General features: G+C 35.6%; 1 protein-coding gene across 3 annotated transcripts in view; it reads left to right on the forward strand.

Annotated features, from left to right (window-relative positions):
• The window catches only part of NXPH1 (neurexophilin 1), a 138372-nt gene that overhangs the window by 104397 nt on the left and 7701 nt on the right, over positions 1 to 26274 (forward strand). Inside the window, exons 1-2 of one of the 3 annotated variants that reach the window (XM_053945723.1) lie at positions 15594 to 15631; positions 15728 to 15854. The exons of the other annotated variants lie outside the window; for them this stretch is intronic. Of the exons in view, the coding sequence (XP_053801698.1) occupies positions 15843 to 15854 (12 nt within the window). The 5' untranslated portion in view covers positions 15594 to 15631; positions 15728 to 15842. Of the gene's footprint in view, positions 1 to 15593; positions 15632 to 15727; positions 15855 to 26274 lie in introns of those variants that run through there. 3 annotated transcript variants of the gene reach the window in all.

The following is a 26274-nucleotide window of genomic DNA, read 5'->3' on the forward strand; positions in this document are numbered from 1 at the left end:
TGAACTTACCAAGTTTCTGTGTACTCATTTCATGTCCAATAACAACAACAGCCTATTTTTTTCTATGTAATAAAATTTATGTTTTTAGATTTAAAACAGTGAATTTAAAACAAAATTTCTGAAAGTATATAGTTTTAAAAGAGGAGATTTAATTGAATGATTTCTGATTTGAATGCTGAAGGATTAGAAAAACCTTATTTGCAACACAATTGGATTCTAATTTTATATCTTCATTTTGGCCCAATAAAAACTATTTGTTGAATTTTATGGCATTCTATAAGTTGATCTATACATTTAATATTTGTTTTAAAAAAGAACCAGGAGAAGTTGAGTTTTATTCTGTTATTTCAAAAGATATTTAAATTCTTTCCTCAGCTGTAGTATCCAGCTGTAATTTTCACAACACAGTAGCCAGACATTAAAGTAGACAGAAATAGCAACTAAATAAAATAACTGTTGCGGAGATCTTTCAGTTTTGACACTGTATTCAGGAGACATTTATAAAGATCATTATATAGCTAAATGACACTATCTTCAGCTAATTTTTCTTGATTAAAAAGCTATTAATGATCCGTGAAGAGAGAGCAGAGGCAAACTTTGCCTCTTGAATAAAATCTCATAATGATGAAATGCTACATGATAGCCCTGAATTCTGCATTCTTTTCCAAGGTCAATGACCTATTTATCCTTCTTTTGGCTCAGAGATGCCAATATGCAGCTTTATTCCTATTAGATATTGTATATTAAAAAGGGACAAGAATAAGATGCATTCTGTAACAAGATATGCTTCTCTCCAATAAGATATAAGGTGATTCTTCTGCTGATGATTTTGAAAAACAATGTCAATCTTGAAATCAAACCTGGTAATGAACTCAATGTAACTGGATCTAGCAATTGCCTAGAGCAATAATTGCTAGATAAAGAAGAAGGGCATGAAATGGTCATTGAAAGCAAAAGGGAGAGGAGAAATTATTGAAGTAGATAGCTTTTCTTAAATTAAAACAAAATAGAGATGAAATACTGCTGTATCTTTCATTTGAATATTAAAATTGGGCAACAGGAATATTTTAATGTAACAGTATCAAGTCAAGTCTAACAATAATTCTGAAACTTACCTTCAACAAGGTATGGTTAACGACAAGCCATAAATACCCACTCTAACAAAGGAAGCCCTTGCTCAATGAATAAACAAAACTCACTACTGAGTTTATACTCATCCTGAGTGTCTATTGAAATTGTACTCATGAAACAATCAACTGCAGTGAAGAAGGTGAACTGTTATATCACTTTGATGAACTAAGTTCAGATTCTCATTTCTTTTTCATCACCTTGACATTACAGATTCTTAGTAGTGCTTGCCATATTTTTTCTGCCTCCTCCTTGGTCAGCATTTTTTGTGGTTATCCAATACTGGTATAAGAACACTATATTGAAAATTTTAACTGGAATCTTTTCCCAGAATTCTGACTATATGATCTGCTACTGAATTTTCTTGAGACCTAATTTTTTTTTTTTCTGCCCTATGTAATAATCTTCCTACAGGTTCATGGCAGATTTTTCCACTCATAGTTTTGCCTTTCATAATCCTATATTGTTGACAAAATAGGAATTTCCTATTCCATAGTCTAAAATTCATTCATGTAAAGACAACTGGGCTACCCTAATTATTTTATTAGGCATCTCTTTCATTGTAGTACAAAGACCGTGTTGGACAATGCTATCACACAGACCTTAAAATCTATTTAAATATGTATGCTGATCATACTACAATTTTTCTTTGCCACTGAAGCATTGAAAACATCTGATACATAGAGATGAGATTTATGGAATGTTATATATGCCTGGAAACACTTGTATTCTCCTATTGTTTGCTGCCTCTAAGGGCAAAATCTATATAAAAGTGTTAAAGCTAGGATTCTATGAATCATAATAAATAGAGAAAGCAGACTGTCTCTCTACATTTTGTCTTCCTTTTTGAAATTAAAAATATGCCTGCTTTCTTCAGTTCCCTTAGCTTTTTCACAGACCTCTATATAAAAATATATAGATAAGTTCTCTAAGATTACAGCTTCTTGTTTTTAACATTTCAGCAGTAGCACTGTTGACACCTGGTACTTGTTATTCCTAAGGGTTCTGATTACCTCTTGAATGTCTTTAAAATTTGGCTCAGCTGCCTGGAAAGTGGCCATTTGTTGTTGGCCTTTTCATTTTCTTTACTGGACTTGTCTAAGCACTCCTACCATATTTCTCTATTTCCATTCCTTGTAATAAGATTATTTTTATATTTTATCAGACTTTCTTATTATTGATATTCTTTTCTTCATGCATTGATACCCCTGTAAAATTTTGAACAGTCTCAGGTTCCTTAAACTCAGTCATTGGAAGAAAATTCTCTACCAACTATAATCCTCTGAAAAGGTCCACTATTGCCTGAGGAACAAATGTACAACTTACCAATACTCATCATCACACTGTAGTATTTCATCCAAAGAACCACTGAAAGCTCTAAATTTGGTATTTGAATTTCCCAGAATATAATGTATTTCACCTAACACCAAAAGCCCTTAGGGAAACTGGGGATAGGAACTGGTATAATTAAACAACAAATTCACACTTGAATGAACCCCTGCAGAAAAACAACAATGGCTATAAAAATACATTTTCCAGTGGGGGAATGCTTTTTGCAAAATATTCCTTCTTTCTCTGAACTTTCAGGACTAATGCAGTAAAGGTATGAGATAGCTTTAAAAGAAAAGCTTGGAAAGCAAAATTTCTTATGCCACTGGATACTAAAAGGCTAGGCTTGTAGCTACAGACTTCAGGGAACAGCAATGGTCAGTCTTTTTACACCAGCTTCCTTGTTTTTCCTATATGTTCTCATAGCTTTGCTAATAATCAGCCAATAATTCCCTCTACCTCTTAACTTTTCACCTAAAGTCTTATTCAAATTCTCCTACTTCCCACTATCAAATTCAGCTAATTGTTTTCAGTCTGTTTTTGAATTTTGTTACTAATTTTGATCTGAGGGAGGGCTTACATAAGCTACAGTTTTGTATTTTGTTTTTGCCTTCTAGAAGTCATTTACCTCAATGTTTTCCTTGTAGCAGAGTTAAGTTTCAAGGTAATCAGATTGATCAATGCTGTGTTTATTCCAGTGTTGTAAATAAATGTGTTACAGTCTCTCAAGCAACTGTTACCATGTTTGATCACTCTCATGTTTTCACCATATTCAACAGAATTTCTTTTTATTGTTTTCATACAAAATTTCCTAGGAAAGCCTGTCTCCATCTTCTCTATATCTCCCTTTTAGGTAGTTGAAATCTGACAATAAGGTCCTTACACTTTTCTCTAGACTGAACCCAGTTTCTTTAGTCGCATGTATCATCTGCTTTTGCACACTAGACATCTTCATGGTGCTCCAGGGGATTGCCCCCAGCTGGATTGCCCCCCTGTACCAAGGATCCACAAGTGAACACAGTACTCTTTGTGCAGTTAAATGTGTCCTGGAGTCATGAAGGATACTCATGTTTTTAGTAAAATTATTCTGATTCATTCTTTCCTTGTAGTTTTGTATTTTCTTTGTAGATTTGCAGTTTCTTCTTCAGCCTTTTCACATTCTGTAGTTTCTGATTATACTGATTACACTGGCATGCTAGCCATGTTGCATATTAGGTCAAAGTTGTTCATTTACATTTGGATGTGTTTCTGGGAGCTCTGCTTTTTTGCTGCCCTTTGTTTTCCAAATGTCCTTCTTTTTGCTATCAACACATCTGCAATTTAATATAGCAGACTCCAGAATTTTTTTCTGAATCAATACTTCCCATTTGTGTGCATAATTAGAATTGTCTTCTCTATGTGCACGTATATTCTGTGTTTTCTGTACTATGTAATTTTTTTTCTTATGACTCTCTTACGAGACAGTCATATGAGTTACTGTTACCTCCCTCCAGATTTTTGATGCCAAGAGGCAAAGATTTCTGTCTTGACTTAGTAAGTGCATGACCAGTCTAGCTAATAGTAACTCCATCTGTGCTCTTCACCAATGTTGGTGAGTACTTATAGCAGAAAATGCAGTCCTCTGTAAAGGCACTTTATAAGATCTGTTCAAAGTAATCTAGTTTTAATATCATGAAACACTTATATTATTTTCATTTTTTTACCATCTTCATTTCCTGTACTAAAACAGTAGAAACTGTAAGCTGTCTTACAGCTGTTGAAGATATTCCGTGCATTCATCATCTAATAATCTTTATTTTTCTTCAGTGAAAGTAGATATATTGCTGAAGTCAATACTGAGCTATCTCCTTTTAATCTTAATTGAATGTTTGTCCACTAATGGCTTCAAAGGTATTTCTGTTGATAATGTATTTTAACTGTTCCCATTTCATGTCTTGTAGTCTTTCTTTCATTGTGAATGTAGATCCTTCTCTATTTCTATGTATCTTATCTCTGAGAAGTCTGTGATATGTGCACAATTCTGCTTTGTTTGGGCTATAAGAGTTTGGGGAACTATTGGCCTATATAAGATCGGATGTTCCACATTTCTAATTCCTAATTTTTTCCAAAGCTGATGGCTTTTATTCATATTGTTATTCATGGATTTTTTTTTAAGTTATGGGGATGAATCCTTCAAATTTTTCTTTGCTGTAGCTCAGAGAAGCCGTTATTAAATTTCTGTTTCCCATATACATTTTTTTATGCCGTAGACAAAATAATTCCTAATCTTCTGTAAAAGTATTGAGCTCTTGGAGTACTTAGCTATGAGGTTCTTCTGTCAACCGAGTACAAGTTATCAACATTTCTCTTGAACTGTAGACAGAAGATTGGGACAGTATGTTCTCGCAGTCCTTAGGCCATTGTCAAATATACAAAATAACATGACTACATTTTTCCATGAAATTTTCCTTTTACTAAAAATTTCTAAAGATGCCAAGGTGATGGGAACTTTCAGCTGACTCAGTCGCCTCTTTATCCAGTGGTTTCAGGTGTTGTAGTTCATGGGGTGGTGTAAGATTCTGATAATTCCTTGTTCATAAAATTTATGGGTTTTGGGAGGCTTTAAAAAATCCATTCTGATGATTTTGCCCACTTACTAAATTGTCCTATTGGATTTATATTGTCTAATTATCTGTAGGTTTGCTATCTATTACTTTGAAATCTGAGTGATCAAAAGCCTTTACTGGTGATGGTACCTTGCAGATCAGTAAAAGATTTTGGTAAGATACGTGGGGCCACAAAACCTGTGAATTGCATGTCTCAGCTTCAGCATAAATATATTTCCTTGGGAAATTTCTCTGTGTGGTTACATTTTTTTCTTATCCTCTTCATCCTTTATTTCTATTACAGCAAAACTCAGAATAAAACCATCAAAGGTAATGAGCATTTATTTTAAGTTAGGGTACATCAGGCAGTTTGACATTTTATACCCATTTTAGTTTTCCTCAACTAAATGAGAACTGTGTGCTGGAACAGGTCATGTCTCTTTCTGTCACAGTCCACCTTGTTTTGTGGTTGTGCACCCTTGGATGCATAATGGAGATATGGGTACTTGTGCATAAAGAAACATAGCTTAAATGAACTGTAAAGCTCTGTGCTTTATTGGGCAGCACTTTTTGAACTTTTTTTCCCCTGGGTGAATTATTCAGAAGATCTTTGTAAATGGTGCATAACTTCAAATTGGATCCATAGACTGTAGATCAGGTAATTGATTCTCCTCCTTAATTTCATTTGTTACATGGTCACATTATTGCTTTTTCTTTTTTGATTAAGTTTTTTTTAATTCATAGCAGTACACAAATAATCTAAACCAAGTTCTAATATCTCTTGTTAATTAACATTTCCTCACTCACTTAAGTTGCCCATCATGCTATCTTGCAAGGTCATTTCTTGCTAAATCAGAGCACGATTTCAGGTAAAGATGTCTTTTTGAATTTGGATTCAGACTGAAGTTGATATTAGTATGAGATATGTTGGAAGTGATATTAGAAAAGTGATCAAAAACAGAAAACAGAGAAATTCTGGAAGATTATGTACTTAGGTGTTTTGCGTGGGTTTTTTTGTGTTTGTTTTTGGTTTGTTTTTGTTTGTTGGTGGTTTTTTTTTTGCTGTTGTTTTTAGATTTCTTTTCCCCAAGAGTACTTGAGTTCCTTCTTAAAGTGGTTCAGCATTTTAAGATGAAACTGTTTGCTTTGAGTAGCTTTCTCATGGGCTAAGACAAGAAGTCTGCTAGCCATGTTCATGTAGAAGAAAATGTCCTTTTACTGTGAGTTCTCAAAGCTGAGCTTCTGCTGTGTTTATAATAAGCAAACCTCTTTGTATTTGTTGCATGGAGAGAAAGTACATTCTTTTGTGATGTGTCCATCAGAGTTGCATAGCTGCTAGTAAGGCACTAGCAGGTGCTAGCTATAGAAAACAGAGTTTCCTGTTCAGCTTCATTCTTTATTATTATTTTTCTAACAGGTTTCTGATGTGAAAGTTGTAAAGAGTTGAATTTCTCTTGAGATAAGAAATTACAATTAAATAGAGACTGGTTGATCAGCCATGACACTGTGTTGTCAACATGAAATCAAAGGGGGGACAGTACATTTGCATTTGATGCCTTTGTAGAGTGAGATTATGCTAACAGCATGGAGCTGTCTCACTCCCCTAGGAGCACAAAGAAACTCCACAGCTGCAATTCTGAAATGCTTCCTGAAGAGGTGAAGATTACACCTGCTCCATGTTGTCTCCAAACTGTTTCTGTGCTAGAATAGCCTCTGGCTCTGCCCAGTACTTGCACTGCAGTTCCATGCTTACCTCCCATGGATGTGCTATGAGATTAATGAACTCTATGACTGATTAAATTTTCATAATTAAATCATTTTCCCATAACTCAGATTGAATAAAAGGATTTGACGCAGCATTGTGTCATTCATGAGCATAACTGATATAATTTTGTAGCTTGCATTATTGGTGGTTTGTGTTAACAAAATGGAAACACAGGAAAAATTTAGTATCTTTAGCTTTCCCAAAGTCCTAAGTCATTGAGCAATACAAACCCCCTGACTCTGTGTGTTCTTGTCTGTATAGAACATACAGATGTCAAAACTGACTGCTTACATTTCAAAATCAGAAATTGCTATATGATTTACTGATGTCTGTGGGAAATTTGGTCGGTGTATAAATTTATATATTTTGCTTTCATGTGTATCTCTTGTTGGATAGGTGCTAAAGTTCTCCAGCTGATTGACAGATATCTGCTGAGCACATTATTGAATTATATCTGTCTAAATCAATTTCTACACCTCTGTGCAGTATTTGCAATGATAATGTGTCAGACCAGGGAAATACCTATCCTTCTTGTGAATAGGGGTCATTCCTATGAGTGTTATATTAATCTGGTAAAAATAACAAAAAGAGACAAGATGCAAAGGGAAAAAATTCAGTGGCTAAGGATGTATTATTATATATATAGAGGACTTAAAAGCCAAAGTAGAAACATCAGCCTTCACTGTAACCCTGAGATCCATGCAGAGGAGGTTCAGTTCTTAGTAAGAACTTTTAGTGCAGGCGCAGAGCTGCTTTGGGTGCGTGTATTAGGGAAGAGTACAAATAGCTTTAAGATCTGAGAATAGAAATAATGCTGAATAGAGAGACAGTGAAATATGTGATGAGAAAAACATTCCCTTTTCATTCTGTTCTCCCTTATGTGTGGAAAAATAATTCTTTCCCATCCTGAAGGAAAATCCTTCCTGTGAGAAGTGCCGGAGCAGGAGTCTGTGCCTTCACAAGCAGCAGGACTTGGGCTATACCCAGCAAACAATGGCAATCAGGGAAGGAAGAAAGGAAATTGCTAATCCCCAGGAAAGACCTCATCCTTCCCTTGAAGTGAATCCTACTTGTATTGTTCTACGGGGGAGGAACAAGATGGAGAGAAAACAGAGTTGAACTTCTCTATCCTCTATGGAAAAAAGTGTGCTGAAACACTAGTTGTTCCCTCTTACCCATAGTTCTCCTTTTCAAATACTTTTTATTGAATATGGAATGAATTAGTCCTTCAGTTTGGTGTTCCCCTCTGAAAAGGGAATGAGGACTTTGAGATTATATTAGAGGTGCTTTTTATAATTACTTGCCAGAAACTAACACAAAAGAGAAGTGTGAACATGTTTGCAGGAGCTAGCAAAGTATAATGAGGGAAAAAGCCTTTTCTTCTGATTCTTATTTATATTATCAACACCAAAGAGCTCTAAGTCATAAACCAGGACCACATGGGGAGGTTATGATTCAAATGTAAGCGACAACACATGTATCGAGACAGCTGAAGGAGCACAAGGAAACAATGAGGCAATGTTGGTCAGTATGAGAGAAAGCATCTCAGTGCATTATTAGCTTAAACATTTTCTCATGTTTTTTTGTAGGCATCACAGCAAGAGAGTTTTAATGAGGGATTTGAAGGAAGATAATGAGGTTGTGTGGCAGATGCTTGGAAAAAATCACAGAGGAGCTTGTTTAAAAATATCTGACACATGGGTAGTGAAAGCCAACATTATGGTCTATCTGGAAACAGAGCTCATTGGAGATGATAGGTAGGATGAAAATGAGGAAGAATTTGAAGATGAAGGCAAATAGCATAGCTTATATCTGATTATTTAGAAAATAATAAACAGGCATTAGTCAAAAAGGCTGGAACTTTTGTTCCATTAGATTCTGTGTGAGGGGATCAGAGTTAAACAGATGAAAAGATGTTATGATGGATAAAGATTTCAAGTGGATTATGACAGTGTGGAGAAGACTTTTGTGGGTGAACATCAATGGGCACTCATTAAAGGTGCTATGCAGAAATAACCAAAAAAATTAGGCTGAAGTATATTGTATTGGACATTGACTTGTTTACAAAGCAGATGATGCAATCTAACTTTCTAGAGGAACAATTGATAAGTTTTATATTTAAAAGGGAAGCACTGTCTGGTGTTAAAAGAAAGTTATGCCAGTGTAGATTGTTCCTCTTTTCTAGTGTGGAAAGCTAAAAATCTTTTGTCTGAATGAGGGCAATAAAGAAAATAAAAAAAATAAATACATACAAAAATACAGTATGAGCAGTCATAGCAATAGAAACTTCTGTTTGGTTTTCTTGATGACATACTTATGCCATCCCCTTACATTTTTTTCAAAAGATTCAGGTCTGGTTACTTTGATTTTTAAAATAATCCTCACAATTAGAGGTTCAGTTTCAAGAATGATTATATTAAAATGCTTGCAGAAAAAAAGGTTAGGTTCCATGAAAATCAGGGCTTTAATACAGATGATCAAAGCAATTAGTACATGTCACAGTTGAGACCAGGTAGTTAATGGGAGATTTGAAAAAAACTAGTGCACACAATAGATTTCTATTTTAGCTTTTATAGAAGAGAAAGGCAAATACATATTCTTTGTGGGAAGTCTAATCCTATAGAAAAGTCAACATGAGAAAAGACATGCTGAGCTGCTTTGTGAAGGAATTTTAAAGTACTTTGCATGGGAAGTCCAAAAAGGCAGCTGGAGTAAGAAGCTAACATAATTAATGGACAGAACTTTTAAACATTAAATTAATGATTTGCCTTAGTATTCACAAGTGAGTGGGTGACAGATGCTTGAAATGGCTGTAAATTTCCTCTGAGAGGAAGAAGAAATACTGAGGGAAATCAAGACCGTACCTGAACAGACGATCAGGATGTTAGAATGTCTAAAGATTAGCAAAACTTCAGGGGCAGATGGAGTCTGTCCCAGAGATGAGAAACCCAAGAACCTATGTGAGTAGAGGCAACACCGTATTATAATAGAAAATGCTAGAAGTGGCGAGTAGAAATTGAGAGACAGGAAATGAATGATATTTAGGGATCACTTCTGCTCTTGAGGACAATGACAGCTAGATATTCATTTTCAGAAAGGTATTTGTTTACAGGCAGAACTCAGAAAGGAAAAACATTTAATTGTTTGAAGTCGTGGTCTCAGATTAAAAGTGAACTAGGGAGAGGGAGAAAGGCATGTAAGTGCTGATGATTTTAAGAAGCTTTCTATAACACAGTCTAAAAGACTGGCCATATTTGTAAAAGCTTTTCTAGCCAGCCAGCATCTCTTTGCAGGTATATGTTCCTGGGACTTCCTTTTCAGAGCTGGTGATTCCTTTAAGTGTTCTGAGGGTTCAGTGGTACCAGGAAGGCACTGCACACATCAGATCCACAGTAGTGTTGGTGCCAGATTGGGTTAAATATTGGTCAGTGGCAGCTGCAGCAACCACTGAGACCTTCATCTTATTTGGATAAGGGAAGGTGATTATCTTCAGGACATGAAAGAGCTCTGGAGTTATAAGGTAATAAGAAACACAAACGAAAGCAAATTACTTCAGCCATTTTGTGAGGATCAGCATAGTGCTAATTTTCACTTACTAGAGTGACACAAACAGGGAGCATAAGTGAGTAAAACAGCGAAAAGTAGAATTTGTGTAGAATTTGGCATTTTGATACAAGCAAGCAAAGTAATTCACACTAATTTGGGATAGCTCGGGAAGCAAGTTCAGCAAACTTGTTTGTATATACTGGGTGAAAAAATGTAAGAGAATTGTAGGAGGAACAAGAAAAAGCAAATACCCCAAAGTCACATGCAAATTAACATTAATCAGGAGGATGATCTAAATGAAAGAATAATAAGCACATGACTATTTTTAAAAATAATTTCTTATGTAATAACAGCAAAAACCCAAAGGAACATTAAAATTCAATAAATACTGCGTTGAATATAAATTATTTTAGCCTGCAATAAAAATCACAAAATCTGTGATACCAAAATTTCTATTGTCTGTGTAATTTTTAATTTTCTAGTTAAATCTTGATACCCAACGGAAGTCCATATAAAAATATATGGGCTAATAATTCTGGAGAGGAAAACATAAAGATCTGTGTTTATTTTAGCCACAGCACTTATTTCTAAAATGAAAATAAAAATGTGTATGCCACCAGTTATGGTAACAATCATGGTAACAATGGTTGTTATAATCTAGCAACTGTGGTATATCTGTGAGTACATCCCCTGAGTTTTTCTTGTCTAGTGAAAATGTCAAGATTATATTTTTTCTCTCTGTTTTTCAAGCACAATACCTCTTACAAGATCCACAGTTCTTAACAGCGCTGATTGATGACTAAGACCAGAGTCTATAAAGTTAATTGAAAGATTTCATTATCCTTTTGATCAATCCCTCTGTCCTCTGAAATTTTGGACTCGTGGCTTTTCCTTCAATAAGAAATTATTTCTGTTGTTTTCTCTTTACAGAATAAGGGAGATAGACTTTTAATCAGACCTCACCAGCAAAGAATTTGCTCCTCAGGAGAGAGAAACCCAGTTTTCAGAGTCAAAGATTTTGAGAAGTCTAGGGGTAGATGAGGAAAGGTCTTGCTAGAGACCTCAGAGAATTCATGAGAGAGCAAGCTCAGAGATCGTAATATTATGTTTCTTGGTTCTGGAGTTTGAAGGTCTAAAGTGGGAGGCTAGAGACCAAGGAGGATGGATCATGTATCACAAACCCCAAAATCTACAGACTCCTTGGGAGCCAAGGGGGAGATTACTTTGTATTGTTGTTCAGTAATGAATAACAGGCTGCAAATGCTGAGGTGGGTTGGAGGTGAGAGTGCAGAAAGTCTCCCCCTTTCACAAAGAAACACATTCTGCCTAGAGAAAATGATGGCAAAAGTCTGGTACACTATTATCCTTTAGTGTTTCTGTTGTAAATAGTTGCAGTAGCTTCCTAGACCAAGCAGATTCTTTTTGCCATTCCATTGTCATTGCAGGCATCAACTGATCACAGATGCCAGATCTGCAGCCTTTAAATCTTCCAAGTCAGACCTGCTTAGTTTGCTGACAAAAAGAAATTTCCCAATTCAATACTGTGGAGTCAATAAAAATGTATCTATGGCAGAGCAAGGTGCATTCTCTGCTCCCTGATGTACCATAATCATCAAATTGTAAGCTAAGATACAGTTCCAGAAATAACGTTGCTCCTAATAGTTGATGTATGAAGCAGAAAGAACATAGTTAATTTGCAGAGGTGAATTTGAGCTTTCATGTCCATCAGACAGGAAAATCTGGTTTTGACTGCAGACTGAGAACATTTTAAATGGAAACCTCTGATGGAAATATATATGGAATGCAAAGAAGTGTTTATACGGTCAATTTTCTATCAAGATGAACCTTCTTATTTCTTCCTGTCAGTTTTACTGGGACTTTGTATTCATTTCCTTGCAGTTTTTCCTTGCATATTTTTCTGACTGTAAATTTTTTCATGGTTTCTTGTTTTTACAGAGGTTTTCTATGTCTTGCTGTGTGAGAAACAGCAGCTCTTTAATCACTTAATATAGGGGTTACAACCCAAAAGACAAATATATGTAACTTTCATTGCAGTATTAAATTTCTAATTCTTATTCTAGTCAGTGTTACTGTACCGGTCTTTCCTCATAGAAACAGTGACTCGGGACAACATCTAAATATTAAATTTAGTCTTTAAGGTATTTTCAGGGACTGCACCTTAAGCTGCACCCCTCCAGGCCAGGTAGTGTCATTTTTGGATGTAGGAAGCTGATTGCAGTGGAATTTAAAATGTAAACTTTAGTAAAAAAAATCCATGCTCCTGCTTTTTTCCTGTGGTAACTTTTTGTTGTGGTTTATTCACCAGGGGTCTTCAACTGCCTTGAATTTACATCGTGGTAAGGATAGGTCTGTTGGCTCTAACAGTGAAACAGCTGACATGCAGTACCTGAATCTTTTGTGATTACTTGCTCAGGCATCAGTGTCATCACAGTAGATACACAACTAGCTGGGAGTGCAACTTCCGTATGGCCACATTTTTTCCCACTTAGATGTCTGTACCAAGATGTGCCGCAGTATCTTTGGCTGGTTCTTCATTCTTAGCAGATGGCAGGATGGAGCCATGCATAATTGGCTTGAATACCTTGATACCAGTGTATATTTTTTCAGAAAAGGCTATTCTTGGAGGTTATAGAGGGTTTTTTAGAATGTTGTCCAGCAACTGCAGATGGAGTAGGCTGAGAATTTCTTGACAAAGCTCTTTTTATGAAGACTGAAGGTACTGACAGGAAATAGCTTGGTGAATTTGAGTTTCAAGTCTTCTTAAACATATTTGTTTGGTCCAGAAGGAACTTCTTTACTGCCAAGAAATGAAAGAGGAAAACTTCTGGGTGCAGAGCAGGTGAGATGGTAGTATGCCCATGTCCATTTACACAGTTGGTTATTTTTTTGTTCTTCCAGTACAAATCTACTTAAATGTTGGCCATAAACCTTGGCTGCATTTTAATATTGGCTGTGTACTTGTGATCTTTCTCTACTGATGCTTAAAAAGGGCATTGACTCTTCCTTTTATTTGATTTCTGTCTGGAGCTATAAAATTAATCTCCCAGTGTCATGCTGCAATGAGCTGTGTCAGTGGAAGAGAGATAAGTTTCATTTTTTTTGCCTTAAAACTTCTTCCAAAGTTACAAACAGTTGAGCACATTTACTTTCTCTTTTCAATTTTAACAAAGCCCTTGTCTTTTTTCTGCATTTCTATTTTATCCATGTCATTTTGGTTCTTTGTTTTATACTTCACATTTTTCCAGACTCTTTTTTTCCCCTTCAAGCCTAGTTTATAGTCTCTGACAGGATTCTTTCTATGCTATCTGCCAAAACATCTGTTCCTTTTCTGAATAAAAAGCTTGCTTCTCCAGAAAGTGTCACATGGGTCCACACCAAGTATAAACCTTCATTCCTCTCTGTGACTTTGCCAGTGATGAAGTAGCACTGGGAAGCTTTGCATTCTTGTCTGTCTTGCCTCATTTTTCATTACGCCAAATTCAGTAGTGTAATGGGGCAAAAAAATAATTTGTATTTAAATATACACATTTCCTTTCAAAATATGCTATTGCTTATATGTACTTTCTGTTTTTAATCTTGCAATTACTTCCTGAATTTTTAATTGAAGCAAATACTTATTAACTTCAAATTGATTCTACTTAAAAAAAAAAAATTCTATTGCCTGTTCTTTTCTGCCAGGACCACATTTGAATTACTACTCTCACTGAAAATCCAACATAACTGTCCTTGATTCTTCTTGGATTCATTTTGGCAATTTTACAGTTTTGTAGTCAAAACAAAATACAGACAAAGTTTGGGTTGCCATGAGAAAATTATGTAACTTTCAGTACTTTGATAATTCTGATGCAGTTGACCAATTTGCTTCTATTGTAAAGTTCTTAGACACCTTTAGGAAAAATTCAGTATTTCAAAAGAATATTATTTTCGTATTTTGTTCCCACAGATAATAAGATTAATGTAACGTTTTATAAATGGTCAATACTAGCATTGAATAATTTAAATATTTTTTTCCAGTATGGATAAAATATTTATTGTTCTCTATGTTGTGAAGTAAAGGAAAAAAGTGGTTTTTGTATGTATTTGTGTGTGCTATAATTTGCTCTTGATTTATTGCTGAGATCATTGACCTTGGACTATAACAATACTAAGATGAATACTAAGTTTGTGGTGAATAATTTTAAGTTCCTGCAACTTTGAGCTTTAGTGTGGTAAATAACATGAGACGACAATGGATAGAAACTTCCCTCTGGACTGCATCTGATTCACTAATTCAGCCCCCTGAAGTTTTAATTAATTTTCACAGAAATTAATGACTACTTTTTTGCTATTTTTTTTTGTCTTTGTCAGAAATGTCTTCATTCTTTAGAGGGAAAAAAAAGTGTATTTCCATTGTAATATTTGTAGTAGTTACTTAGGGGTTTCCAGTGTCAATCTGGTATGGGGATGGGGAAACACATTCTGTTTCATTGTTCCTTCTCTCTGCCAGACACAAAGAGGGTTTCTCCAGGTGGCAGAGATTTGATAAATGCTGGGAAGCTGTGTAAAGAGAATTGCTAAGGAAATTGAATTCAACCCTTCCCCATGGCTTGATCCCCCTGGCACGCTGGCCACAAGTTCCTGTTGACTGCCTCTATCCAATACCTCAGTACCCTCGTGCTGAGGATTTGTTTGTGGAAGCTGGCAAGCTGCCTTCCTGGAGGAGCTGCAGCAACAGAAAGAGGGCTGGGAATGGTTCAAAAGTCCTGAGTCTTTCACGGCTCTTGTGTTTTGCTGGTTCCTTGAAATGCTTAAGAAATTTGATGTGTGATTTTCTAAATGAAAGTTTGTAAATTCTTTGTCAAAGAAATATTTTCAACACAACACACTTTCTCAGCTTTCTGTGAGGACTTGCATGTGTCTCTTGCCAAGATCTTAAGGCAGAGGGAGTTTTTTAATTTTTGGCTTATACTGACAAAAAATTTATTTAAAAATAATTTTTGTTACCTGTGTAGGCCTGTCTTAGTATGATCAAGACAGCAGAAAATGGGAAGTGTTCTCAATCCTGACAAATGCCAATTACTCATTTAATAAGTTGCTATTGATTGGGCTATTCAGTAACTGTGTGGAACAGATTAGAACTTCTGTTTATGACAGCATAGTTCAATAGTAACTCCAGTAAAGTGCAGTCAATGATTCTATTGTTATACTAGAAAACCAGCATTCTCTTTTTGTCCCTTGAGGTGCAACCCAAGTGGCTGGAAGCTTGTCAAACTGAGAGGTACCTTTAATGTGTTCCTCTGTGAAGCCTGAACTCAGTTTTCATGGGAAATTACTCCCTCCAGTGAACAACTACAGTGATTTGTATTTACTTTAGAAGATCTACATTTTTTCAATGGATAAAAATGAAGAGAACAGGGCTCTGACATTACAAAAAACTCAGTACAGACCTCTGTGCAAGCTGTTTCCTGAACCAGTAAGCACAGAGCTGCATGGTGCCCCAGGTAAGGTCTACTAATAGGTGGATTCAATTATCTGCTGCACAACTTCATGTCCACACAGTTTGTTTGCTTTGAGGGACCTTGCTAGTGTTTCTGTCTGAGATATTAATCAGTACAATCTCAGGGCAGTAGATGCTGCATTCCAGTTTGCAATGTCAATGCCTTCTAAGTATTACAGAAAAGTAAACATAATGCAGTGCAGAAATCTTCAGTCAGGTTTAAAACAGAAATGTGGTTCTAATCTTAGTTATAGATATGGCCCTCAATCCTGTAAAAAACCAAAATATATTGACAAACACATGTAGGAGGCATGAAACTGTGTGACAAGCTGTAACAGTAGTAGGCACTGGTATTTACAGAAAAATTATTATCAGTTTAATGTGATTTTAATATGGATGAAAATGTGCAGGTAGAAGCTTGTGTTCTTCTGGTTTTAAGCTTTGCATTAAGACCTGAGTGCATGAAAAATCATACTGCCTCTATGTTTCTTCTCTCTTAGTTAGCAAATGTTAGTCTGAAATATAATTGAATGTAGATTTGAAAATAATCAACGAGAAAGTTTAGATTTGGAGATACAGAATTTAGAATAACCTAATTGTACTCAGAAGAATTATTCAAAGAAAATGTTTTCCATGTTGTAACTTGAAATTTGAGGAGGGGAAAAGCTTTTGTTCCTGTTTTTTTCTGTGTGATCCTTTTTTAGAATGAAATTCAACACAAAGTGAATCTCAGCTGGTTTGGAATTATATTACCATCTGGGGGAAGATTTTAAAACAAGCCAAAACCAACAGATTTTCACCAGCCCCTTAAGAATTCTAATTGCCAGGAGTTGGGCATTTCTTAGGAGCAAATTGACAGTGCGGTAGTGTGAGTCTGCAAGATTTGTCTTGGCTGCAAAGTCTTCTTGGCTGGAGAGACTTTTTTTGATTCATGTAGAATCACCTTGAGCTCAGCAGATATTTTTAATGTTTCTAGTTAGACAGTTTCTTCTACTTCATCTGGAAACTCTGGCCAAAGCAGCAATTAACATTGTCAAATCTGAGTGTACTCTTGATGATGTTGTTGGTTAAAGCCAGTACTGAACAGAGAGGGTCAAGCTGCATGCCTCGGGGGCTCTGTGGTGTACTTCGGAGTCCCTCGGTAAGGATTAGCAATTAAATTACTAGTTTGAGTCCAGGAAAGGTCAAGAGTGATTAACAATCTTTGTTCAATTGGTTAGTGGGAAACAGATGTAAAATGAAGTGATGATCAAAATCCAGTTCCTACTAGATATTTCACATCATAGACACCAAACTCTTAATGATCCCTTGTTAGCAATCTGATTAGAATGGACAGTAATTGAACAGGCATGGAGAACTGCCATGAAGCTTCTACTGCAATTCTCCATAACCAAAATTACTGCCACTTTCGGTCTCAAGGACAAGCTGAGAGTTTCAGTCTCTCTGTCTGAGATTTTTGTATTCTGTTTGGGAATCTTTTACCCTGAGTAATACCAAATCATGTTTTGGACCTAAAATAAAGCTGAAAATTATTTGAAGGGCTCTGAATGTAGAATAACCTGCATTTTAACTCTGGAAGGTTTTATTTGATAGTTTTAAATATATGTGGTTGATCCTCAGCTGGATTAATCTGACATAAATCTGCTGAAAAATTAGTTAAGTAGTAGTCAGTGAACCTGGAAAAAGATCTGATTCTGCATTACTCAAAGTACACAATCATATTTAAGGTGCTCAAGTTGTTTTAGAGAAAGCATAGCAAGATTATGTGTACTATACATATGAGGCCTGCCCTTCTTCTTGCCATCAAATAGCTTAGGATGAGGTGAGAGGTTGTATGTTAGGGGCTTGGAATGAGTAAGAGTTTGGGGCTGGGGCTTAGGCTTCAGGCATTTGCCTAGGGTTACTACCATGATATAGCAAAACTTTAAATTCCAAAGCTTTGTATTCTCATACTCCTGTAACTCATGAGTGATAGAATGTCTTTCTCGTAAATATGATATCTTTTGGATCAAATCTGTGTACATGCTGTTCTCCAAGGAAAAGCTATTCTGAAATTACCAGGAAATTTATTCTATTAATTCATCTAAGAATATTGCTGGATTACATTAGATAAAAATTCTTCCATATTTTAGCAACAAAATCCATAAGATAAATGGACAAAAAATTTTAATGGATAAATAAAAAGCTTAAAGTATCATGTAACAAGTACCAGCTGGACTCTTTTTGCTGTTCTATGGCCTCTTTTCTTAGTTATCTATAGAGCAAACTAAGAAAGAAAACACTCTAAAAAGCTAATAACTTGAAAAAGTTCTTCTGGTTTCCTCTAAGTTTACAAAAATTCTATAATTAGATTTTTATATAGTAAATTTGAAACAATGGAAAAATATTCTTGTTATTCAATAGGTAGCTTATGTTCTACCCAGAGCTGGTGTTGATTGGCTACTGAAAGATAAAGGGATTCATATTTTGAAAGACATTTATAATGTCAATTTTATTTATTTTTTGTTGTTGTTTTATACCAACATTGCAACACAATATTCATACAAGACATGAGTATGATTATTTTCACTATCATTTTTTTGGCAGAGGAACAAATTAAACATTTCTCATTAACAAGGGCAGTTTTTCCTGCTCCTGTAGAAAACTGGGACTGCCTAATGGGCTACAAATGGTTTTCCGGCTTCTTGTTGACACAACTCACTTCAAAGCTGACTTTGTTTTCCTTGAGCTTGCATCCTTTTTAAAGTGGCATTACGTATAAGTAATTATTGGAATTGGCCTTTTCATTGGTACATACTGGATATGACATGGGAAAGAGAAGTCCAGAGATTTGTGCTAGCTCTTAGCTCTGCAATTGAGTTAGGACATCACTAATATTTCTTCTTTTAGCTTTGCCTTTGTCAAATCTGTTTCAGTGAGAAATCTTTCTAGGTCAGTGACTATACATGTTTAGCTACTAGTACACCTTAACCCCGACCACAGGGAGATCTGTGAGCATTGCAGTAAGAGTAATAATATATATAACACTAACTAGAGGTTATGAAAGGATGTCTATTCTGAAAATACATTTAAGAGAAACACAAGCAGGACTGTCATTTACTCCCTGAAAAATGGAACTTCTAAGCATTTATATTTGAAATAAATGCTTTTATGAGTTTATTGAATATTATTTAGCAAGTATATTATAATGAAGACATGTTACCTTCTGCCTTAGAATGAGGACATTATTGCTTTTTCATATTTATCTTTTGTATCAGCATTTGGCAGGTAACAAATGCAATTTGCTTGATAATGTTAAATTGTTTTGTACTGCTGCTCAGCCACAAAGATATAGAAAGATGAGACAATGTAAAAAAGTTATTTGCGTTTTTGGGCAGACAGATGAATGTAACAGTGATCTTGATCTGTCCTTGATGAAATGTTTATTCTATGAAAGGCAAAGCACTTAATTCCTGTCTGAATCACTCCACTGAAATCTTGTTCATGCAGGAGGCTGCACGAGTGGAAATGCAGAGAGAATTGGCTCAAATATTTCAGTGTGATCAAGGTGTTAATGTTTAGAACTGTTGGATCAAAGTAGAGCAGACTCCATGTATCAGTCAAAAAAGATGAAGGCTTCCTGAAACTTGATGTGAAAAGTTTGTGTTTGTCTACCCATTTTTTGGAGTCCACCTCATTTCCTAATTTGAGCAGATTTTGGACAAAGAATGCCTGATAGTCCCTGAAACCTGAATTTTTTTATACTCTAAGAATACGAAAACAGGATCTTGAGGAAGTAATGAAGCCCAAACTTGTAAGGATTCCAGATTAATTTTTCAGACTCCAGTGGTCTCTTTAAATTTAGAAAAAGCCTTCTGGCAACCAAGATTTGCAGGTCTCACTTTAGTCTAAGCCTGTTTTGATACACCAATTGAATATTTTTTTACATACATGAGAAGTTCTTGGAATACAAGGTCAGAGTAATAAATGTTTTTATTCTTTATGTAGGATTAGTTATGTAATTACATCACTATTTTATTACTCTGCAGTCATTTTGTTACTATGCAACTTAAAATATTTTTGCCATCAGCATTTGGAGAAAGCTCATAGGTGTGTAGCACTATATTGTAATCTGCCTGTAAGACTACATTTTTTCTAGTCACCCTGTCTAGAAATGCAGTGATAGATCAAGACACTGGAACTAGCTTTGAGGTGAGCTGGTAAACTGAAAATACACTGTATTTGCATTAGAATTGCTGCAGTATTTCTCTTTATGCGTTGAGTTAATACTTCTTGCTAATTGGAAATATCTGGACCTTTTATGAAGGCTGAAGGCTGGGAAAGTCTCTGAAGGGTTTATGAAACTGGTCCTCAAGTCTTATTTAAAAAAAGAGAAGTCTTTCTGTTATTTGAAGATGTTCAGCCAAATTTGCAGGCATAAAATAAATCCCAAAGATGTAAATTTACTAAACCTTGGACTGTCTTGTATTTAACTTGCTTCAGTACATCTTAATAAGAATTTAAACTGATGTATCAGAACTACTCAGGAGAAGACTCATGGCCCCCATAGACAAGATCACAGTGCTGCTCATCCTAGAATCTTCTGGAGCAATATTCACGTATTCTCTTCCTAAGTTTTTTGTTACAGTGTGAAAAACTTAGCAATGAACAACCTCCTTCAACTTATGTGTCAATGCCCAAAGGACTCTTAACTCATCTCAATTTAAATTAATGACCTTAGTGATAGTATTAGCAATTGGACCATGGCTCTCATGAGCCAGCTATTTGCATATGGAATTTGATTAATCCTGCTGGCTATCAATTTTCACTTTTAATTAGGTGTGATACTATTGCAGGAGAAAATATAAGACTACTATCAGGCAGTGACAATGTTGATTTTCTGTTGAGTATTCTAGTCTGTTTTGTTTGGCTGTGGTAAATTCCCTGACAATACCTGTCTGGGTCAGCTCAGAAAGGTACTATAGACCTTAAAAGGTCTGTGCAAGCTCAGTGATAGAATATTAAGAGTTTATAGGATGTAGAGAAATTTGTTTATGGTATCCCCTTCCAGAACTCAGTAGCTCTACTCCTCTTAATGGCATAATAATCTCTTGTAATGCAGTGTCCAGAGCCACATAAAGACCAGCTCTGTAGGCAAGTGTGGCTAAGACTTTTACTGAGGCTGCTTGATTCCCTGCATCCTGACTGAGCAAATGTACACTGATGACAGAGTGCTGCTCAGATTGGATCACGACTAAATTTTGCCTGGATCTTGTAAATATGTAACATGTGGTGTCTCCTGATTTCCAACAGGCCAATCCATATTTCTTTGACATCTTTGCACTTTGGGAACATTGCAACATGTTTGTGTATGTCATCGCCAGGAAAACAATGTTCAGCACTTGGCTTGCCCAGCAGAGCTGGTGCCCACATGCTGCTTACCGCTGAGCATACCCCTGGAAGAATTAGCAGACCTTGACAAAACCATCAAGAAAATCTCAATAAAAATTAATTCAATACACTTGCAATAGAATAGCTACTTAATACTTCTCTTCCTTACTAGAACAACTTTAAGAAATATGCCTCTTTCCTCAGAAATGAATTTTAATAAATGTTGATATCCACTGACCAAAAAAAGTGAATGATCAATGCCTATTAAACAAACACAGTTAGAATGGCAGTATGTTGCTGTATCTGGTTAAAATTCAAAGAGAAGAAAACCTTCTCTGAGATCACAAAAGACTTCTGAGAAGTTAGTATGTGTATGCAGCAAGGGCATAAGGTGAAGATGAAGGCATAAAAGCTAGCAGGGATATGCCAAACTCTGAACATTGGAACAGCTTTCTCTATGTTTTTAAAATGCTTTTCCTGAAGTATTCAGCTGTTTGTAATCAATGAATAACTCATGGTGAAGAACAGGGAATTTTAATGAAAGGCATTTGTATTTTTGCAATAAAATTTCTTGTACTTGTGGGAGCCCTTTTTTTTCCCCTAAAAGCATCTCATATAGATATAAAATTCCTTTGTGCAGCAATGTGCACTCTGTCAACATCAGTGGGAGTTAAATTTCCTCAAATGACATCTTTGTTCAAATTCAGATTTCTAGGAAGCCCCCATGAATATCTATGTGGAAAGTGACTCAGCTGTATCAACATTCTAATGCTTTTCTCTGGAAAAAATATAGCATCAGACACAGGAGCAACAAACAATTTGGGTGGATTTAATTTTATTTGAATTTTGCATTAACAGTGGATGATTGGAAACGTCATGTAGAAAATGAGCAATATTAATAGAGTATGTTAATAGTGTACAGTGGCCTTGTCCATTATATAGTACCAGGATATTTCAAGTTATAATATTTTTCACTTTCTTCAGAAGATATGGCTACTCATATGATAATGGATATTTTCTTCAGTGGATACGTGAAAAGCAAACTATAGTGCAAATTTTGATTAAAATGTTGCTCTGTGGCCTTTCACATAAAATCTAATTTTATTTAATATTACTTTCTACATGTATGCAGAAAATGGCAAGCTAATATTAATAAAAGAAGGCTTACAGGAATGTGGAACAGGAACAATAGATTCCTGTCAAAATTTATTTACCTAGCTAGACTTTCATTTCAAAGTTAGCAGCACTCTGTGATACTGGCATAATACAGGGATCTTAAAACTCTGTTAGACATTTTTAACCCACTTTAATTTATTCCATGGTAGTTTAATCCCCTGCTGAACAGGGATGGGGTGAATTTTCAAAAGTCATAATCCACTGAAGTAAAAAATCTGTAATGACAACATAGACAGCAGGCTTCAAGAATTTAGTTTAAATTATTTCCAAAAATGTTAAACTTAGGGCAAGAATTAATAGGATATTTCATGCAGTTATATTTCAATCATTTTCCAAATCTTTATACATTCACTTGCATCTCTGCTATCAGAAATACTTGGGCTCGATTTCTGTTCTTTTAAGGCAAAACCCAGAAAGCTGTAAAATTCGAATGCGAAGATTTTCACAGGGTATTGTAACTCATTTGGTCCTTCAGTTCACAGAGTTTTATATATGATAGCTTAATATTTTCTAAACTGAAAGAGAAATGACATTTTACAAACTGAACACCTTCCATTCTGTCTTAACTGGGCACAAAAATGAAATTAAGATACATTATACCATGCTGTCTTCATTTTTCTGCTCCTCTAGGATTTTAATGATTGACTTTATTGGTGGGTGAAGATTCAGCCCACAAATTGATTGTAAAAGTTCATACATTTCCTATGGACTTGAAACCTACAGTTTTACACTCTTCCTTGACTATACCTTTGGAGCTGCCTTAATTCTGGAGGTAGCTGTAATTCAGACAACATCTTATTTCCTTTAACAGGGAAGCTCCTATAGTGCCAGCCATAGATGTTGACAGCTTTGCCTGGCCTCAGCAGCCAGGCAGCAAACTTCTGCCTGAACCCCATGGGAAAAATGCTGCCTCCTTCCTAGGTTTTGTTGTGTCATGTTGAACCAGATTTTGGGTGGCATCAGATAAATCAGGGAGGCAGGTGACTATTTCAAAACAAAAGGATGAGAAAGTTCTGAGAGTCTGAAGTAGAGATGAGGTGGTAGAGTGTTTCACATGGTAGAAGATTCATAAAGAACCAGACAAGTGCTTGTAAGCAATACTTATGGAAAATTAATAAATTCATAGCCACACCCCCAACTTAAGAAGTCTTTGATCTGCAAAGGCTTGAAAATGTAAAATATTTTCTGGTACAAATAGTATATTCCTTCCCTCATTTTGCATTCCTTGATAAAATCAACATTTAGCCATTGTTGAATGCATGGTGCAGGGCCAGATAGACTTCCATTTTGACTTGCTAATTCTTTTAAACTCTTAAATTAAATAGACAGTTGCAATAATTTATTTTATTTTTAATCTAAAAGCTACATGTTTAGAGGGAAAACAACAAACTTTGAAAAACAACAGTGACAGCAGTGCCTGTCTTTGCTCCTGCTTTCCAGGAAAAGGGTGGAACAAACTGTAGGGCTGGCTTTTCATCACTTCCTGTTGTGGTTCTGTGATTTCAGTTCTTGGTTCAAAGGTCTCAGTCTTATCCAGACAGCTAGAGGAGCCTGGGTGTTTAATTCTGAATCTGATTTCCACTCTGAAAGTTTGTGAAAGAATAAAGAAAATCTTTCTGTATATCTGATGGTCACAGGGGAGACGGCAGCACTGGCAGAATGAAGCAGAGAAAAAAAAAGGAGGAAAAAATATCCATTAGGGCACTGCTACTAGAAGAAATGTCTCTGTAATTACAATTTAAGTCTGATTGATTTAAAGTGCCTGTCTGTCTTAGATGGCTAAACACTTCTTAAAAGCCTACTTACTAAACAATTCTTTTAGTCACTAGTGAACAAAACAGGATCAAGAAGACTAATTTTTCAGATTCTAAATACTTGTGAAAATTTTTCATGTGATTAAATCAAACTCGAAAGATAACAGAATAGTACAAATTTACACTGTTTCTTACAGAAAACCTCCAGGTGGGGAATTTCCTCTATCTAAAAGGAGGAGCAATACTAGCAAGTGAGCATGCCTTGTTGTAGGACTACGGTGTCACTTCATCAGCTTCAGCATGCTTACAGATGTATGGGGAGAAGTGCACCTCAGCAGGACTGGAGAATTTCAGAAGGCATTTACACAGCGCATTCATTGCCCTGCTTCCAGCCTACAGCCTTTGGGTTCTCTCCGTAGAATTGTCTCTAGGGCAAGTTATGCACCATAGGTTAGACTACTTTTGGTTACTATTGGGTGACTAGGTGAAGAGCATTTATCCAATTTGGAAAGTTCATCAACAATTCATGGAGGCAGAGGACACAATCCATTCTGTTTCTCTCTTGATTATGGAATAAGCCTAGAATTCCAAGTGAATCGCACCCAAGGTCATGGACTGGGCTGGCAAAGAATATGATATAATTCAAGACCTAACAGGTGGCAGGCCACCAGATTTTTTCCTCAGTCTGTTAGCATTCACAGGGCTTGTGGCAGTGTCACAGCTTAGCCCACAGTCCAGGAATGCAAGGGAGAGGAAAGGAAACTCTAATTCTTAAGGATTTTTATTGTGACCAAACACTTAAGGTGCTTTAACATCTTTTCATTTCCTGAAAATTATTCGAGATTAGTTAGTTTTCAGATTTATTTATAAGGCAACTTACATTGTGTAGAAAGCACTGTAAAATTGTAAATTTTATTAGCTTTTTTCTTTTGTAGAACAGCCATTGCAATATCTATATATTTTATGATAGCAACTGTTAAGAATTAAAATGCACCTAAACAAAGCCGTGTTGCCACTGTTTTATTAGTACCCTCATCTTTCTGTGGATACAAATTTTCTAATTAGTCTTTGATGCTTAGTCAGATCTCAAAGAGATATCAGCTGATACAGGCACTGCAATTTCAATGATGTTAAATTTTACTGAATTTATATCAGCTGTTAGCTGAATTTATATCAGCTTCTTGTCTTGCATAACTGCTGTTGTGTGAATGATGAACAAAGCTCAGGTAGCTACATTTCTGTTTTAACAAGGGCCATTTGAAGCAAGAATGATAGCTCATAGATTAAAACCAGAAAAATACAGAATTTAAAGCCAAGCTGAGGGGAATTAATACAAGTATTCTGAATTTTGTGATTCCTAAAGATGTTCTATACAAAAATTGTGGTAACAGTGTATGTTAAGTTCATTTTCTTAACCTAAAGATAGTAAAAAAAAAATTTACATTCCCTCTGTTTTCTATGTGACAACAAATTAACATTTTTTATGCTTAAATGAATGATCCAAAGTGATTATTTTAGAAAATATTATTAAAAACTTCATGCTTCTTTTTATATGGTCAATAATCAATTCAGTGCTCTTTTATGACCAAACCTGAATAAAATACTTTGAATTAGTAGAGAAAAAAGACTGAACAAATAATGGAAGGCCATATTTGCTATGATACAGGACCATGGTTGTGCCACATCCTGAATAGCATGTCCCATTCTGGTGTCCTCATTTTAAAGAGAGAACTGGGAGTGGAGAAGGTCCAAAAGGAAATTCAAAGGTATAGGTATAGGGATAACTTATGTACAAGGATTATTTGCATGATTCAGGAGGCTTTTAGGGCTGGAAAAAAGATCAATATTTGTTTACTATTATGAATGGATATAATCGAGGCATGTACTAGTGAGCTAGAGGGAGGCTTCCTCCTGCAGCTAGGAATTATCAAATTTTCCACTCAGTGGTATTTGTAGAAAAAAATACTTAAAGCATAGCAACAAAGAGAAGTAATGAGGAGCATGGGAAATTTGGATAGAGACAGAATTTTCCACATTAATGGTTCTCCAAAGAAGGTGTCAAGAACCAGTTTCAAAACAAGCCATAGGAGGAAACAGAGCTGTGGAATTCAGTGCTTATGAGTG

This window comes from Vidua chalybeata, chromosome 1 (genome assembly GCF_026979565.1).
Source record: "Vidua chalybeata isolate OUT-0048 chromosome 1, bVidCha1 merged haplotype, whole genome shotgun sequence".
NCBI lineage: Eukaryota > Metazoa > Chordata > Aves > Passeriformes > Viduidae > Vidua > Vidua chalybeata.